The sequence below is a fragment of the Cricetulus griseus genome, chromosome 2 (genome assembly GCF_003668045.3).
Source record: "Cricetulus griseus strain 17A/GY chromosome 2, alternate assembly CriGri-PICRH-1.0, whole genome shotgun sequence".
NCBI lineage: Eukaryota > Metazoa > Chordata > Mammalia > Rodentia > Cricetidae > Cricetulus > Cricetulus griseus.
In genome coordinates this window covers 11,067,896-11,086,461 of record NC_048595.1, presented here as the reverse complement: position 1 = coordinate 11,086,461, position 18,566 = coordinate 11,067,896, and the positions used below count along the sequence as shown (strand labels likewise).

Genomic DNA, 18,566 nt, shown 5'->3' with positions numbered 1-18,566 from the left:
GGCCTGGGGAGGGTCCAGCCTCCTCAGCATCCTGAGGCAGCGTGTGGGCAGACGCCTGCTGGCTCCTCTGCAGTAGGTCCATGTCTAGCTGCTCCCTTAACCCTCCACCAAACTGTTGTTTGGCGTTTAGTGTACACAGGCTGGCGTCCATGTGGCACTGCAGCTCCTGGCTAAGGTCACAGGACTACCTGATGCTCAGGACAAACGCTGGTGGCCCACAGAGGAAGGATTGGCCATAGTGGATGGCAAGTTTGGAACCTGGATTTAACTCAGCTCTTACACCCGCTGCCTCCCGTCTCATGGCTGAACTCTTCTAGCTACACTGGAGACTTCCTCTGCCGCAGGCGTCTGAGGCTGGCTGCAGGTGACAGGCACAGGTGCCAGTTGGCTGCCTCTGCTCAGCAGGGCCCCTCAAGGCTCTTAGCAGAGCTCTGTCTGGAGTAACCTGGGCTCCTGCTTGCTTGTGGTTCTCCAGACTTCCCTGTGGTGACCGCATCATGCTCTGCAGGACTTCACACAGGCATGCTGCTGCCTCTTCAGCCTCTACCCTAGAACCAGCCTCCACCGAGCCCATGCTGGAGAGCATGTCTGCTATGAGCCTAAATCCCAGAGTCCCCACCCCAGGCCTTCTAATTCAGCAGGTGTGGGTGAGGCCAGGGAATCTATGCCCTAGGACCAAGTACTGGTCTACCTATGTCCCCCAAACTGCTAACTGTTCTGTTTCCATCACTTCTTATAGCATGGGCCGCCTACACAGAAGGCTGGTGTGTGTCATAGCCACTGGTTCTGATGGTGGCTCTCACCCCAGCCTGCTAATCATTCAGCAACTATAAGAGCCTTTTACTAGATCTCCGAGGAAGCCCTCAGGCTTCCCTGGAACACAATTTGCAAACTTCCTACTTATGACTCATCTTCTTTGGGATGAGAAAATTGACAACATAGAGGTGACCTGCTCAGGGCTTGATCTTATCCTCCTGATGAAACTTTCTGGAGTTTTCTGTTGATTGGCTGGCCCTGGTAGGGGACCTTGGGGTCAGGGATTCACTTGAAACCACATGGCAATGCCACCAAGAGCAAACAGACATGGTTTTGCCTTTTCCTAGCTGTGTGACTTGAGGCAAGAACATCACCTCTCTGTGCCTTGATTAGTCCTTCTATATTTCTCTCAGAGAGTTCCGAGGGGGTGGTGGTGGAGAAAACAGTGGAGAGAGAGAGAGAGAGAGAGAGAGAGAGAGAGAGAGAGCTCACTGCTAGACCAGGCTAGCCCTAGCTACTGGCACGTCTCCTTACAAGAGCCACATCCTGGGTGACCCTGAGTCTCTGTCTCAAGGACACAGCCTTGGGTAGTGCCTCTCTGCCACGAGTAGTCTCTCTGGATGCTGGAGAGCTAGGGTGGGGCCGATGACTTCCACGGCCATGGCCTAAGCCTCCCTATTGCAAAGCAGAGGGGCTGGTCGATGCTTCTTCAGCTAAACCCTGGAGATGAACTTGCACTCGGGATTGGCAGCTGGAGGGATTCGAGTTCTCACAACCCCATACCCTGCCTCCCGCCAGCTAGCCTTTGGTTTGTCATTTCAGATGGTAGACCAATCAATAGTTGGTTCTAGGGCATAGATAACCCTGGCTCCGTCCCATGCTGAGCTCCTTTTCCTACTTACCACTGACCTTAAACCCACCCATTACCAGCTGGGGAAGGCATGAATCATGGTCTTTAAAAGGTTTGGCTTTCACCTCTGAACTAGTGAGGAAGGGATGGCTACACCTACTTTACAGACAAGCTTACTGAGGCCTGTGGGCTAAACACTTGAAGTCAGGAGTGACGGCAGAACTGGGAGTCAAGGCACAGATATGGCCTGGGGCCTAATGGGCACTGCAAGGGTCCTCACTTCCCAAGGACGCAGCTTTCATCTGCCCTGAGGCACTGCATACAATTTGATTCCCCAGTACTGGGGTCCTCAACTGCTGCTTCCTAGTGACATCAGTCTACCTCCTGGTGATGCAGTTACTAGAATAGAGGTCGCCCTGATGCTCGCCCCCACCCCATGTGTATTGTGTTAGACAGGGTCTAGTGTAGACCAGGCTTGCCTCAACTCCTATGTAGCCAAGGATGGCTGTGGTCTTCTGATCCTCTTGCCTCCACCTCCCAAGCACAATGATGGAACCCATACTAGGCAGGTACTCTATTAGACCCCTGAGAAACATTCCAGAGCCCTGGTCCTGCTTCTCAAGCACTCATTCTCTGGGGACCTTCTTCTCTCAGGTGCTGTGTACAGCTGTGGAAGACACAGGCTAACACATCTGGGCCTCAGGACACCATGCAAGGGTGGCTGAGGAGGTCATCACCACAGCCCTGCTGCCATCAGAGGCAGAACCCCCAACTTGCTGTGGTGTGCCATAGCTTTGATGTCTAAAGAACTTCTACCACACAAATGTTATTTTGTTCTTTTTTTTTTCCTTCCCCAGTTTTTTGAGATTGTTTTTCTGCGTAGTACTATCTGTCCCAGAACTTGCGCTGTAGACTAGGCTGGCCTCAAACTCAGAGTTCTGTTTGCTTCTGCCTCCTGAGTGCAGGAATTAAAGGTGTGAGCCACCACCTAGCTACTGGGGCTATTTTTTAATGCTCACAAGGAACTGTTGTAAAGTGCAAACTTCTTTAGCCATCTTTTACCAAGTTTTTACCCACTGGAAAACAGGACAGAGGGACCCCGCCTGGTGGTGGTGGTGGGAGTCCAAGTTGAAAGAACTTTAAGAGTCATTTGCCATAATAGAGAGGGTTGTGGGGGGATTGGGGGGCTCTGTGAGGTCTCATTTGTTAAAGTGTAAGTTGGGAGTGTTCAAAAAACCATAATGGTTGGAAGCCAGGCTTGTTGGAGCATGCTTGTAATACCAGCTACCAGAGAGTATGAGGCAGGAGGACCTCAAGTTCAAGAGCAGCCTAGGTAACTTACTGAGTCCCTATCTCAGAATAAAAGACTGAAAAGAGTCCTGGGCAATGAAATTTGGTAGTACAGCGCATGTCCAGCACACATGAGCATCTGCTTTTAATCTCCCGTACGGCCCCTCCCCCATCCCCAAAGGCCGAGAATCCACAGTGCAGCCAGCCCTTGTCTGGGTTTGCAGAGCCAACAGCAGTAGGCCTTCGTCACAGAGTGCCAGAGGTGGGCAGCTCAGGCAACTTGCTGATTCATCTGTTAGGGTTGGGTGCCACATGCCTCTCCCTGCTGGAGTGGAGCTGGCGCTCAGGTCCACAGCTCAGGGAACTATGAGTAGGGGAACACTATACTCTAACAACAAAGCAGTACCAGGTTGGGTCAGAGGCCATTGTGCATGTGGGGCATTAGGGTGGGGTCTTCAAGCCAGGTCCTGCTGAGCAGGGAGGCACCCCAGACGGCAGGTATACCTGCAGGTTCTGACCCCTCTCAGTTCCGGATGACTCGAAGCCCTGGGTTCTAACGCCAGCACTGCACAAACCAGGCACGATAGTGCACACCTACAACCCCCACACATGGATGTTACCTAACCTCAGAGTCCACATCAGTGACACAGGCTGTGGGTTAACTGAGTTAATTCACGGAAAGCACACAACATGGAGTCTGGCCTGTGGCGAATGCTGATGAATGTTAGATATTATTGTTGTTACTATTATTGGTTACACTGGTGGGAGCCTGGTCGTTTGAGAGGGCAGCATGCAGGAAGGCTACTAAGGATAGCCCTGAAGGTCAAGTACTGCACAAGCCAGGGGACCAGTCACTCAGTAACCCGGAGAATTGCACCTTCCTAAGGGACAGCACACAGCCCGAAGAGCAGGAACACTGGCTTTAGGGAGCCTGGGTGGCCCTGCTCCAGTTTTAGACTAACAGATGGTACCTGGAAGGCATTCTTTCATTAAGGATATCCTGGCAGGGGCATTGTAGCTCAGTGGTAGTGTGTTTCACTAGCATGAGCCACCACAAGAGAAAAATACAAAGGACAAAGTGGAACTTTTTGAGTCAGTGTGGTCCCACTCTTGAGGGGTAGACTTTGACCAAATCACTCCTTTCTGAGCTCAAATTTCCCCCATGTTTTTTAAAACCAGTGTGGGGAGACCAAGCTAGTTCTGGGATAGCAAATCAACTTTATCCTTACAAATCGGATTGATACTTGAAGCTCTATAAAGTGAGAGGTCTGAGGCTACTCTTGGATGAACAGGAAGGACTCTGATTGATTAGAATGTCTGCACGGTGTCAGGCACAGACTACTACTGTGTGGCAAGTATGAACATACTTGTGCTGGATTCTCAAGTCTGGCTGCTGGTTAGAATCACTGGAAGAAAAAAAAGCCTTTGATTCTAGGGAAGTGGCTGGCCATTGAGCACTCTGGTGGGTGAAGTTCCTTATGGTCCCTTGCTCTCCTAACCTTGTGACTTCGCTGACCTGGGGTCCTGCATTGTGCACCTTGGAGCAACCGCCCATCAGTCTTGCGTCTGAGCACACAACAGACACTGAGGGTGTTGGTTACAATCAGGATGTGGAGTTACTACGATGGGCTCTTCCCAGGACACATGGAAAACCAGGGTTTTGCATCTGGGAGATCTTGTGATACTGAGAAAGAAAAAAAACAAAAAAAAAAGAAAGAAGAAAAAAGAAAAGCCTGGTCTACTCTGCCTTGGGCCCTGCTGTTTCTTTCAAGCCGCTCTGGTCACCCGAGGTAGGAACTTGGGATGAAGAGGTCTGCTGAGGTTCAAGGAAAGGCAGCATACCTCAAAATCCCAGCCACAGCTCTGACCTCCAGATGGAGTGTGAGGGGAGGGACGAAAGCTGGTGGGGCCCCCGAGCTCCAGGGAATGGGGGACCCTGGGCCTGGAGGAGCTGCATTAGGATGTGGGCAGCCCCAGATGCGGAAGGCACCTCCAAATGAGGAGAGGCGACCCAGGCAAGATGTCCTGGGAGTCCCCCTGGCTTGGCTCCCTTCAGAGGACTTAGCATCCAGCCAGCTTTCCTCGATTCCTCCTGTCACCCAGCCTAGAAATTTCCTGTAGTAATGGTCATGCAAGCTGCGCCTCCTGGTGGGACACGGCTGGCTCCCCTCGGAGGGACGTAGAAACAATCAAGTCACATAGAATTCCATCATATTTTAAAATAAGCTTTATTTAGATTTTTTTTTAATATTTTATATTTTGCATCCATGCCTTCGAGAAACCTCTCCCACGGGAAAAGGTCCTTCTCATCTATAGTTACCCATAACTCATTCGCTATTTGACGTGGTTCTCTCAAATAAATCATTTCTTAGTAACTCTTGGGATGATCTCCTAATTTCCAAAAACTGAAATGAAAAGGAATGACTAAGTCATTATCAGGAGTGGTTGCAATCTTATCTTCTTGTAAGTAAAAGGGGGTGGGGTCATAAAAAGCGAACAAAAGAAAATAAAACAAAAATCCAATGGGGGGAAAATGTTTCCTACGACCTCCCCCTGATGCCAGCTCTGGCCTCTCTCCCTCACCATCAGGCCGGGTCAATCAGCTGAGCTGAAAGGGACACAGGGACGCTCACTAGACGTCCCTGCCTGCTCTTTCTCAGCCTCTGGGCTAGGTTGGGAGGGAAGAGGGACCTGGTGGGGGCTTTTTTGGCTTGTTTTAGAGACTTTGGGCACAGGATCCTATACATTCCAGATGCTCCATCCAGCATTGAAAACTCTCTTTTTAAGAGGTGAGAACGCTGTGGTTAGTGGGAGCGCCACAGTGGCCATGAAGGTGTGGACCGAGCTGTTAGTGGTTAAGGATCAGTAGAAAGGGGAAACTGAGGTTTAGGGGTGGGGCAGAACTGGCTGGAAACTCTGGGTTCTCCATGCCCTGGTGAACCCCTGTGGGGACAAACAGGCATAGGCACCCACCAACCCTCATGGGATGAGCCTGCTTGAGCTGCTGATAGACGGGGCTCGGGGAATTCCAAGAGAGTCCACGTGTGGCTGGAGAAGCCACCTGGAAAAAAGAAGGCAGAGGGCTCTCCTGCTACATATCCTCTCTAATAGCCCTTCCCAGAAGGTGGGCATCTTCTCTGTTGACATCTGCCTGGCCCATGTGTGGAATAAACTAAGTATGGAGAGGCGTGCATGCATGTGTGCATGTGTGCCACCAGAGGCCTCTTACCCAACTGACTCGGGCCCAGATGTCCGGTCAGACCCTATGGATATGCCCCAGGCTATCCTTTCCTGGACTCAATCAACATGGCTCCAAAGACAGGCCCAAGAGGACTGTGTTTGTTAGTGCTCTGCTCAATGAAGTCACGGTCTGTATATCAGATAAATAAATATATATAGAGAGAATATATAGAGAGGAAGGCCAGAGCAGAAGGTAGGAGTCCTTTCATGCAGAGACAGCAGCCGGGAGAGACAGAAAAGAGAAAAGAGAATAAGCAAGCTGGCCATCTGAGGTCCCCAGTTCTAGCCACCCTAATTCTACCTTGCACAGTGTCTGCAGCGGCATGAACACAGAATAGACAAGTCAGCAGAAACGCCCGCCTCCCGCCCACCCCGTGGAAAAATATACATTCCGATATTCACGTAATAATTTAGATAGAATACGTTTTCTGCATTTGTGCAAATAAATTAAATGCAACAGTTTTCTTTCTCTCTTTTTGTTCCATAAAGAAAGAAACAGCAACACAATTTAAAAACAGGCAGGCCATTAAAAAGAGCCCCTATAAACACTGTAGCCCAGCCAAGACTTCTTGGTTGGGCTCATGAGTCTCTGCAGAGTGACCTTACCCTGACAATGATGGCGGGGTGGATTTTTTTGTGGCTAAAGTGACTTGGGCGCACCCCGAGAACAGGGTCTGGTCCCACACGTTCACACCGAGGGGTCTGGAGGAGGGGGGACATGGAGCACAGACCATATCTTTGGCGACATGGGCTGTAGTAGCGGCTGGACGAGGGACTTTACAAGCACAAAGTGCACACTACTTTTGTTATTTACAAATACACAGCAGTCCTTCAAGTGTTCAAGTTTCATAAGAAGGAGGAGGAAGGAGAAGGGGAAATTAAAAACGAAAATACAACGGATTAAACAAACAAAAAAACCCCCAACACATTGAAAAACAAAACAAACAAGAAAAACAAACACAACTGTATCGCTCGGAGACAACAGAGTTGACAAGAGTCACACACGGTTTTGTGGTATGTACATCGATTACAGAGGTGGCGACGCAGAGGGGGGGTGGGGTCACATTTGTGTTTCTGCCTGTCCTAGGCACTCGGTTACACACACCCATGTGGGTGAGTGCAGCCGTGCACACGCACCCCACACAGGCCCCCTCGGCCCCATGCACACACACTCGCACGCTCCACAGCTCATCCACACACAGACACGCCCATGGACAATGGGCGAAGGGTGGTGGGTTATCACCAGTCCGCGTCTTCCTCTATGTAATAATCAGGGGCGGTACCATCAAAGAGGCCTGGGTCGAGGGACTTCCGTTGCTTCCCTCTGGCGAAGACTCGAGAGATGGAGCCGAATCCCATCTTCTCTTTCTTCTTTTTCCGTTTTTGGTCTTCAAGATCCTCTAGTGACTGAGGCAGAGGGAGAACAGAAGTAATCTTAGCCTGGTGAGAAGGATAGAGGTGGATGGAAGGGCAGGGAGGAGGTTTTCCTAAGTCATGGTCCAGGTCACAGTGAGGGATGGAAGCTGGGGTCTGGGGCGGAAATCCTAGGGGTCTGTCCCTTGTCCTCTGAGCAAACCCAGGCTAGTTTCAAAGCCTCTCACAGACATAAGAGAATCCACTCAAGACGTCCGTCGTGCATCGCTGATGTAAGGCAAAGACACTTAGGATGGATCCTGCCTTGACTGCCATGCAGTGGCTAGGAGTTGCTCCAGTTGCTTTGGCTATTACTATCCCTTAAGTTCACTTCGAAGACTTAAGGGCCTGTAGGAACACACCCATGAACTTGACCACTGCCTGTGGCCACTGTGTGTGTAGAGCTGACGCAGTGACACATGCTAAGTACGGAACAGGGCCAGCCTAGGAGCTCTGACAATGACCTTGTAGCTGGGGGCTTGGGGTAGCAGCTGCAGAGAGCTTCACAAATGGCCAAATGCTTTATGCAATGACATATGGTACTATTATTATTATTATTATTATTATTATTGGTATTATCTACAGAAAGGGTGGGGCATAAACTAGATGCAAGGCTCAAGGAAAACTAGAGTGTCTTGGAACGCAGCCTCTGCTCCCAATCTGAGCTGGAATCCCTACTGGGTTAGGGTCTAGGAGTTTGCATTCAGGATGCATGTAGTCTTCTCTAGGGGAACCCTAAGCAGATGGATGGCTCAGAGCCAGAAAATGGAAAACACCATAACATGAGCGGTGCTGCCCTCAAGTTCGTCCCCGTGCGCCTTTCTTACACTGATGACAAAAAAGGGGTAGACCTGGCAGCAACCAGGGGCCCCAAGTGTCCACTGCCTGTGGTTCACGTGCCAGCACACGTGTGACTCAAAGAGGGGTTCCATTCCTCTCTATCTCTTGAATTCATAACTGGCATCAGGGTGACTGAAGGCTCAGAGCAACGAGGCTGGAAGAGTGTTGGGGAATATTCCTTTACAGTGTGATTATGCCACCGTGACTGGTTTAATAAAGAGCTCAATGGCCAGCTGGGCAGGAGGAGGTTAGGCAGGACTTCTGGAGACAGAGAGGACTCAGAGGAAGAAAGGCAGGGTCGCCAGTCAGATTCGGAGGAAGTAGAATGGGCAGTACAGAGTAAAGGTAACTGAGCCGAGTAAAAGAAAGTCGATTATAAAATATGGGTTAATTTAAGTTATAAGAACTACTTAGTGGGGCTGGAGAGATGGCTCAGAGGATAAGAGCACTGCCTGCTCTTCCAGAGGTCCTGAGTTCAATTCCCAGCAACCACATGGTGGCTCACAACCATCTGTAACGAGATCTGGTGCCCTCTCTGATCTGCAGATATACATGTAGGCAGAACACTGTATACATAATAGATAAATAAATCTTTAAAAAAAAAAGAACTACTTAGGAAGAAGCCTAAGCTAAGGCAGAGCTTTCATAATTAATAATTAGTCTCTGTGTCATTATTTGTGAGCTGGAGGCCCAAAGGAAAATCCGTCTACAGAAGAGGGTCAGGCTGGGTGGAGGGAGGATGCTGGTAGCCAGGGAAGCCACACTCACCTGTACAATAGGACTGTGCAGGCTCTTCTGAACCGGGCCGGGACTGTCGCCCTGTAGCCAAAAGAGAAGATGATGAAGCAGCAGACACATGACACAAGAGAGCACAGGTGGCCTATGAGGCCTGGAAGGAAGCCACCGACTCCTCCAGGGCTGCCCTGCCTCTACAGTGGGGACCCTTACCCTGTGGCACTTCCACACAGCTGACTGATGGGACCCGGGGTTCATAGTCAGGGGACCTGAGGAGCTCTCCTGCCTGCTCTGGCCTTTTAACCCTTAATCCTTTGAGGTTTAAGTTCCTGCCTTAACTGGTCCAGGTGTTCAGATGGGAGGTTTTTTGTTTGTTTTTTGTTTCAAATAAAGACATCAACTTTTAACAACAACAACAAAAAGCATCCTAATGGGGAAGGAGTTGAGATCAGTGGTAGATGCTGGCCTAGCAAGCCCTGGATTCTACTCATTGAAAAGGAAAAGAACAAAAAAGCATAACAACAAATTAAACAGTTGACTCAGGAGACCACGCGGTCACTAAGACACCCTGAAACCAACACAGCAACTCTCTTATTTTGTGGAGGGGGCTGCCAGGAACTGTTAGTAGGGTTTAGGCATAAACAGGGGCCCAACAATCTTATGGAGCTAATAGCAAGTAGAGTTGGGACTCAAATCTGGGGTGTCTGATTTCTCCCGGCTCTGCTTTTTCTAGGCGGGATTCCACAGCAAGAATACACTGGGTCCTGACTGCCTGGGAACCTGCTCACACAGGTCTGGACTCTTCAAATTCTTTCTTGGGAACATGAGAGAGCCTGTGGGTAGGTAGGACATTTTCATGGATTGCCAACCGTGTTCCAAATGGGTAGGGGAGGGACCCTTAATAGCCTGTCAGCGTGCAAAAGTTTTTACTACATCCGAGAATCACATCTGCCCCATTTGGGAGTAGAAAAGATTACAAAAGGCATTGCTAGTGAGACTTCTAATGGTTGTTTATGGAATTGCAGGCATGGAATTGCCCATGAAGAAAGAAACACAGACCAATGTCTCTAAACATCCAGTTTCCCGGTACCAAATCCTCATTGCTGCTCTAATTACTGGTCAGAGTGATTAGACCAGTAATGTAATGATTACTGGTGATTACAGTGAGCTGTTCTTTGGTTCAGTTTATGTTGATCTTGTTGGTCCAAGGTCAGATCCCTGAGGACGGAGGGCTACCTGGAGCCATTTTCTGGTTTTTTAGTTTACCCATGTGCACAATGGTTGAGATGGGGAATAAAGGCAGTTTGGAAAGAAATGCCAAATGGCAGTTCACCCTGTGGTCCAGACTAAGGTTTGCAAACAAAACCCATTCTGTTCCTCTGTGAAGCACTGTCTTGTGTGTGTGTGTGTGTGTGTGTGTGTGTGTGTGTTGCCTCTGGCACCAGGTGTGTGCTGAGGCTGGGAAGGGGTGGGCTTGTGTCAAATGCAGCTCTGGGAGCTGGGAGTCTTCCTGTGGGTGGATGTGTCAGCAGCATTTCTGCCCCTGAGGTCAACAGGAGGCCAGCATGGCCCTTAGGAAGGTACTCCTAAGGGTTGGGGGTGAGCGTGTCTGTCAAAGCGTGTCTGCTTAAGACTGAGAATCTCCACCTGCATAGTAGGGTAGGGCCCTGCCCACTATGGTCCTTGCAATTGAAAAATGGATGATAGAGACCTTGGAGTGGTTCTCCTTACTCTCTTTGGTCTGTCATCCCCAAGACTGTGGACAAGAGAAGTCACACTGCTTTGTCATGGCCTCCGGAAAAGAAGGGACCCTAGACCTGCCATGGGGCACTGTATAGCTTCTGGGCCAGTAATCCCATGACTACCCAAGAAGGCTGGAATGCCTCTTTCAAGTTTAGTCTTATCAAGTGTGTGTGTGTGTGTGTGTGTGTGTGTGTGTGTGTACCCAGAGACAAACTTTAGTGTCATTCCTCAGGGGCCATGTCATTCCACTGTATTCTGAGATGAGGACTTTCACTGGCCTGAGCTGACTGATTAAACAAGGCCGGCTGGCCAGGGATCCCCTGTCTCTATCTCCTCATTGTTGGGATTGCAAGTGCACACCACTGTGCCTGGCCTCTTTATGTGGATTCTGGGGACCCGACTCAGCTGTGTTTGCACTGCAAACACCTCAACAACTGAGCCAGCTCCCCAGCCCTTGTAATCGTAGCTACATTTATTTTATTTTTTTAAAAAAGATTTATTTATTTATTTATTTATTTATTTATTTATTTATTTATTTATTATGTACACAGTGTTCTGCCTACATGTATGTCTGCAGGCCAGAAGAGGGCACCAGATTTCACTACAGATGGTTGTAAGCCACCATGTGGTTGCTGGGAATTGAACTCAGGACCTTTGGAGAAGCAGGCCGTGCTCTTAACCACTGAGCCATCTCTCCAGCCCTCGTAGCTACATTTATAATAAGCATTTTTCATGCTTACTGAGGATAAGTCACTGTTTTTCATAACCTTATGTATGTGCTTATTAGGGGTTTTCATGGCACGTCCCGCTCCTGAGTGTCCTAAACAAATAATCACACAGTCAGCAAGTTCTGTTGGTTAATAAAGCAGTACTAACCTGAGTTTCTGAAAATCCCTCCCCAGGCAGGTAAGATGACTCAGTGGTTAAGAGCCATGTGCTACTCTTGCAGAGATCTGGGCTCAGTTCCTGGCACCCACATGGTGGCTCACAACCACCTGCAACTCCAGTTCCAGGGGAATCTGATGCCTTCTCCCGGCCTCCATGGGCACCATGCACACACGTGATGCACTGACATACACATGCAGGCAGAACACTCATGCATACTAAAATAAAAATAAATAATAAGAGAGAGAGAAAGAAAGAAAAAAGAAAGAAAGAGCGAGCCTCCTAAGCATCTGAAGATACTCCAGTGTGGCATCTCTGTCATTAGGACATGGCAGGGAAGCCCTCTGGGTTATCAATTATGTTGATGGGACAAAAATTCGAAGTGGTCCCCACCTCTGACCTTCCATTCCTCTTGGAGGCTGACATGGTTTTCAGCCGTCCACTGACGCTGGGGCCACCAGCTTGGGAGCCTGCAGGGGCGTGGCTATGGTTTCAGAGTGTCTTCCACAGGTTTGCTGTATCGGAAGCCTGGACCCCAGGGTGTTGATGTGGGAAGTAACGGGACCTTTACGAGTGAGCCTAACAGGAATCATTTCTGTCATCCCCCAGCCTCAGTCACTTGGTTACAGTAAGTGAAAAGTGAACTAAGACAGAACCCTCTGGAGGACTCATTCCTTTTAGCTGCTGGTATCAGTACATACTTAAAAAAAATTGACTAAAAAAGAAAGACAAATTCACAGGCCCTCTCTGCAGAGGCCAAACACGTCCCCAACTACTGGAATCTCAAAATTAAAACACAGCAATCTGTTTCATTCCAAGGTGAAAGATGAGAGTGGGTGCCACAGGGGACAGGTAGTCCTGTAGTCAGACCCAAGGTCCCAGGCAGGGCCCAAGATGGGGTGCACCGGGCGGGGTTCCAGGCTTCGCAGACCCTCCTCCTCGCCCTCCCGGAAACAGGAGGAAACAGGCCTCATTTCTTTCTCTCCCCACATCCACTGCTTCTTGCAAAAGGAAAGAACAGAACGGGAAATGCCTTCGCCACAGCGTTCCCTGGGTGGACGAGAGGAAAGAGCGGGCACATCTTTATCCCACCCCATGGCCCCGCCATTTCTGGGCAGGGCCCAAACGCCCAGGCCCTGCTGCTGCTGGCCTTACGTTGCAGAGGGAGTGTGTCCGGTGTCTTGGGGAGTTGATGTCGCTCGGTGTCGATGACCGGTCACCTTCAGCAGCAGAAGCATCGGAGATGACGGAAGGCTGCCTTGAATGGCAGGGGCTCACCCTGACCGCTGGAAAACGGACAGCTGGTGAGTGAGTGACACAGGAGAGACAAGCCGACACACCCATTACATGGACAATAATGCTGAGTAGGGCGCAGCAGCCCTGCTTGTTCTTGGGGTGGCTGCTGAGAAGAGCCCCCCTCCTTTTGATCCAGCTCAGCCCCTCCTCGCCTGGGGGAGGGGAGGGTCTACGAAGTCTCACCTGAATGGTTTGAGACGCAATGCAATCCTCACCACAGCTCAACAGCGGAGTCCCAGACAAGAACCACCTCCCCCCCCGCCCCTGCCAGTTCCTTTCTTTCCCCAGTGTCCCTGACACACAGCCAAGTCCATCTACTCTCCTAGCCCATGGCAACTGCCATCTGTTCCCTCGAAGACCAGGGTGGCCTCCCTGCCTCCACTCCTCACACTGAAGCCAGAGCCATAGGCTTTTGGCCACTGTCAATGTAAAATACACTCCTCCTCCTGGCATTTGTAAACCCTGGGCACCTCAGCAGCCAGGGCTCAGTCACTCACTCTCTGCAACACTTGTACATGCATATGGGGGGTTAGGCCTGACAGGTGTCTTTGTCACTCTCTCCTGTTTAAAATTTGCTATTCGTGTGTGTGTGTGTGTGTGTGTGTGTGTGTGTGTGTGTGTATGTACACCATGTCTATGCAGTGCCCGTGGAGGCCAGAAGAGGGCATCAAATCCCCTGGAACTGGGGTCACAGGTTGGGAGCCTCTATGTTGGTGCTGGGAACTGAACCCAATTTCTCTGGAAGAAGCCATTGATCTTAACTGCTGAGCCATCTCTGCAGCCCTATCTACCTTGTTTTTGGAGACAAGGTCTCTCACAGACTCTGCAGCTCACTGATTCGGCTAGACGATTGGGCTGGACAGTGAAGCCTGGGACCCTCTGGTCTTCCTTAGGGCTGGGATTACAGGTGCACACGGCCATGCCCAGCTTCTTATCTTCTGAGGACTGAACTCAAATCCTTATGCTTCTGTATCCAGAACTTTACCTACTGAGCCACCTTCCCAGTTCCCTTTGCTGGTCTTATCGCTATTTATTTATACATGCACTGTCTATCTGTCACTGAGTGTACTGGGGGTCCTTATATGCATTTACTTCCTGGGCTTTCAGTGTCTGGCTCTTTGTAGGCACTGAATAAGCGGTGGTGGAATAAAAGGTCTCTTCCAGAAGCCATAGCTCAGAAGTCCATTGAGTCCCGCTGCAGGTGTCTATCATGTGTTAGTGCGAGTACCGTACAGAGGGAATGTTATTGCCTGGGCATCCACTCCATGCAAGCCCTCCTGATAGACAGTCCTTGCCACCAATGATCATGTGGCCTGATGGGGAAGCTGCTGATTGGTGGCTCTAAGTCAGTTCCAATCTAGGTGAGTTCCTTTATAGGCTGTACGGTCCTGGGCATGCTCCTCACCCTCTGAGCCAATTCAATTATCTGCACCATGGAGGTCCTTGCATTGGTTGTTTTTTGTGCCAACTTGACACAAGCTAGAGTCCTCTGGGAAGAGGGACCCTCAACTGAGAAATTGCCTCCTTCAGACTGGCCTGTAGGCACATGGGGGGGGGCGCGCATATTCTTAATTGATGATTGATGTGGAAGGGCCGGGCTCACTGTGGGTGGTGCCACCTCCGGGCTGGGTGGCATAAGAAAGCAAGCTAAGCGAGCCATGAGGGGCAAGCCAGGAAGCAGCATTCTTCCACGGTCTCTGTTTCAGTTCCTGCCTCCAGGTTCTTTTCTTTAGTTCCTGACCTGACGGCCCTTCATGAAGCTGTAAGCTGTCAGACCCTTTCCTCTTCAAGTTGCTTCTGTCATGGAGCTTACCACAGCAACACAAAGCAGACTGAAACAACTCTGGGGACAGGCCCTCTGCAGAGTAGGGGCGGGGGTGAGGCACACGCCTATTGTGGCACTGCACGAGGGAGGGGAAAGGAGTCACGGTGCCAAATGCCTCCCCAACGATGGCCAGGGGTGGAGGTGGGTCACCCCACGCAGGTAAATACCAAGTTACAGAAGCGCGGATGAGCTGGGGTGGGGACAGTCAGGGAGAGGGCCTGGAAGCTCTGAGAAGACCTGTTTAACAAAAAGCTCCCAGGTGGCTACAGGAGAGGCAAGGACAGCTAAGGAAGAAGGGCGCAGAGGGCAGATCCCACGGTCTGGTTAACCACAACTCAGCATCAGCCCCATCAAGGCAATGTCCTGAAGTGATCAAAGCACCTACCACTCCATTAATTCCTAAGCTGTTGCAGACTCCACCCACCCACCTTCTAAGTACTTCTGTCTCCTTCCACCAAGGTAGACCACCTGGGTGGCCTGCACACCTGGTCTTAGGACTAACTAGGTAGCTACCCCCGGGGCTCAGCATCCCTGGGGCAGAGCTGGACTTATGCTTGATAAAGTCTTCAGCTGTGACCTGGCTTCAAGGCCTGCTGTATCCTTGCCTTCTCCCCTCCTCCTCCCTGGTGTGTGAGTGAGTGAGTGAGTGAGTGTGTGTGTGTGTGTGTGTGTGTGTGTGTGTGTGTGTGTGTGTGTGTGTGTTGGGATCCTGGCTTGGGTCAGCAAAGAGCAGCTGCTGTCTCCATTCAGTGGAGGAAGGCGGAGTCTGTTTACAGAAGGGGGTCTGAAGCCCTGTGTATCCCCTGTCAGTGCTGACAGGAAGGGGCAGCTAATATTTACCAAGGCTCTGACGTGGGAATTCTGTACACTTTACCTTTCTGGCAATCCTGGGAGGGAGGGCTCAGCAAACAGACACGTATCACATACTAAGCACTAAGAATCCAGCATCCCTCCTACCACAGGAACGGGTGACTCTTGTGTGGGGTCAGAGGTCATACCCTTTGTAAGTAGCAGAGCCGGGGGTATGGTCTCAGCAGTGTGAACCTGTGCCTGTGCCCCTCCCTCTACGGTTCAACTGCCTTACCCTACATGCTCCAGCTACAGGCAGCCCAGGACCTGTGTAATTGTCTGTGGCCTTATGTAACCAGCTGTGGGCACCTGGAGGGCCAGTTTTATGACAGCCCCCAGAGGAACCCTTAATAGAGCCAGGTGGCTCACTGATACACAATGGGATGGCAAGGAGTCTGGACTAGAGTGTGTACCACAGACAGTGGGAATGGATGCCAGGTGTTCTGCTAAGTGCCCGTAGCAAACACATGTGACATACGTTTTCTATGGAACCTATGGACTAGCTACAACTGTCATTCAAGGAGCTCAGTACCCTCCCCAGCTGAAGGATGCCTGGGTGACTCAGGCTGACTAATCACAGCACTGGCTCTCCCAGACACTGTTCAGGGAGATTCGTTCAGGGGTGGCCATGCAACCCAAGCTGGCCAAGCAGGGTAATTCGTTTTACTTCTCCTTAGGCACAGCTGAGCCTCTGGACCCAGCTATGCCTGAAGCCCGTCTCTTATGGGTCCAGTTTATAAGTCATAGTCTGTCCTGTGATGCCCCAGGCTGATAGAGTGTGAACAAAAAAAAAGCCGCCTTTCCCACTGGGCCCAGGGGCCTCCCTTATTGCTGGACCAGGCTGGGTAGGACTCACCTTGCCGGTCTGCAGGGTGGGGAGGGTGGGAGTGGTACAGCGTCTGCTGGCTCTGACGGATGGCAGCAGTCAATGGGAGGTCAGCCTGAACCACCCATTCCTGATTGCCATTGAGCACCGTCTCACCAGGCATGGCGAGTGAATGCCGCTTGGGAACGTCCTTGGTCAGTGTAGCTAAGGACTGCTTGGCCTGGAGACAGAGTGGGAGACAGGAAGAAGAAATGTAACCAGAGGGGACCTCTCACGCGGTTGCCAGGCACCTCTTACCACCGTGGCGAGAAAGTCAAGAATTCTACTTCCACACAGGTGAGCTACCAGCAGTGTGGTATGAGCCATGTGTCTGTAACACAGGTGTCACCCATGCTCACCGGGGTCTCACGTGCGGTTGTCATTAAGAGCAAATCGAGACCCCCGTATTCGGGAGAAGGGAGCAAGCACACACTCATCACTTCTGGGCTCTCCAAGGACAAGCAAGGATTCTTTGCGGGTGCATGTATGTGCCCCTGTGAACGCATGCACATGAGTGTGATGGTTGCAGATCAGTGCTAGGTGCTATTTCGAAGGAGCCACCCACCTTGGTTTTTGAAACACGGTCTATCTCTCAGTGGAACTGGCTGATTATATTACTGGTGTTTGGCTAGCAAGTTCCAGGGATCCCATCTTCACCTTTTAACACATATTCTAAAGAACTGAACTAAGTCCTCATGCTAGAGGAGCAAGCATTTTATCAACAGAGCCACCCCCGACCACAGCCGGGATTCTGACGGGCCTAAGAACATGGTGTAGGGGGGGTGTTCTTAGGTAAACCTTGTAAAATGTACCTCTGAGATTGAGTTTGGGAGGAGTGAAGGTCCTGGGCAGAGAAGCCAGCCCTGAGACTGCCAGGAAAGCACCTAAACACCCCACGATGCACGGGATGGCCTCACCCCAGTTATCCAGCCCCAGCTGGCAACAGAAAGGGTGGCCACCATGCAGCATGTACAGCAATAAGTATTAGTACAGAAGAACTGAGCTGGTCAATGGCAAGCCTGGTATAATTTGGGCTCCAAGAGACAAGGCTCATATTAGGGGAACTGTCACAGATATGGCACTACATGTGGGGTTGGGGGTAGCTAGACTGCCTCTGTGAAGGCCACAGGTCTTCTCTCTGTCCTGCCTCAGAGACCTCTTAGCTAGGAGTGATCTCCCCACTCCACCTGGGTAGTCGGGATGTTATCGGGCAGGATCTTAAGTTTGCTGGGGGAGAAAAGGAGCATGCATTAGACATGGAATCACACATACTATCTTGTTAATCGTTTGGGAAGCTCTCCAGGCTCCTGCAGGACAGAGGAAGCTAAATGAGGAGCGGAAGAAGACAGGGAAAGGCCCACCATGCTTTCCCCTTTCTCCCAGACACAAACAATGCAGAGACACCCAAACCAGCCCACAGAACCAGCAGCTCTTCGGGGCGAAACAGGAAGAGGCCCTGGCCCAAGGCTATCCTATTCCCACTTGCTCTCTCTTCCCCGGGGTAATGAAGGACCTCACCTCTGGCTGGGTTAGGGGTGGGCCCCCTATGTGGAGTAATGCATCACAGCATCACTACTTGACTAGTGAGAGATCCCTTAGGGCTTCCATGTCTAGATCCCTTAGGAGCCAAACACAAGTGCCTCTCATGCTGCCCATGAAGAACTTGAAATCTCTGAGGAAAATTTCCAGAAAAAAAGGAAAAGAGAAAGAAAGGAAGGAAGACAGGAAGGAAGGAAGAAAAGAAAGGAATGAATGAATGAATCTCCTGGGTAGAGGTGAGCTTTAGAGGCAGTGGGCATGTGTTCACTCAGACTGCCTGGACCATCTTGGCAGCAATGGACACAGCATGTCTGACTAATCACTTCCACTACATACAACTCAATGCTGGGAGCTCCTCTTGAGCTCTGGCCTCCCCCTACTTCTCCTCTTTGGGCCTCTACCCTGTCGAGCATCCTGAACCTGGAGCACTGAGCCGTTGG

At 50.8% G+C, this 18,566-nt stretch overlaps 1 protein-coding gene across 2 annotated transcripts in view; it reads right to left on the bottom strand.

Moving 5' to 3' along the window:
* Positions 1-18,566, bottom strand: part of LOC100773492 (kazrin) — a 364,339-nt gene that overhangs the window by 29,811 nt on the left and 315,962 nt on the right. Inside the window, exons 5-8 of one of the 2 annotated variants that reach the window (XM_027399962.2) lie at positions 16,579-16,768; positions 12,908-13,038; positions 9,158-9,208; positions 7,420-7,543 (exon numbers count right to left, since the gene is read on the bottom strand). In XM_027399962.2, coding sequence (XP_027255763.1) covers positions 7,420-7,543; positions 9,158-9,208; positions 12,908-13,038; positions 16,579-16,768 — 496 coding nt within the window. Of the gene's footprint in view, positions 1-7,375; positions 7,544-9,157; positions 9,209-12,907; positions 13,039-16,578; positions 16,769-18,566 lie in introns of those variants that run through there. The other variant, XM_027399964.2, reaches the window with a different exon arrangement.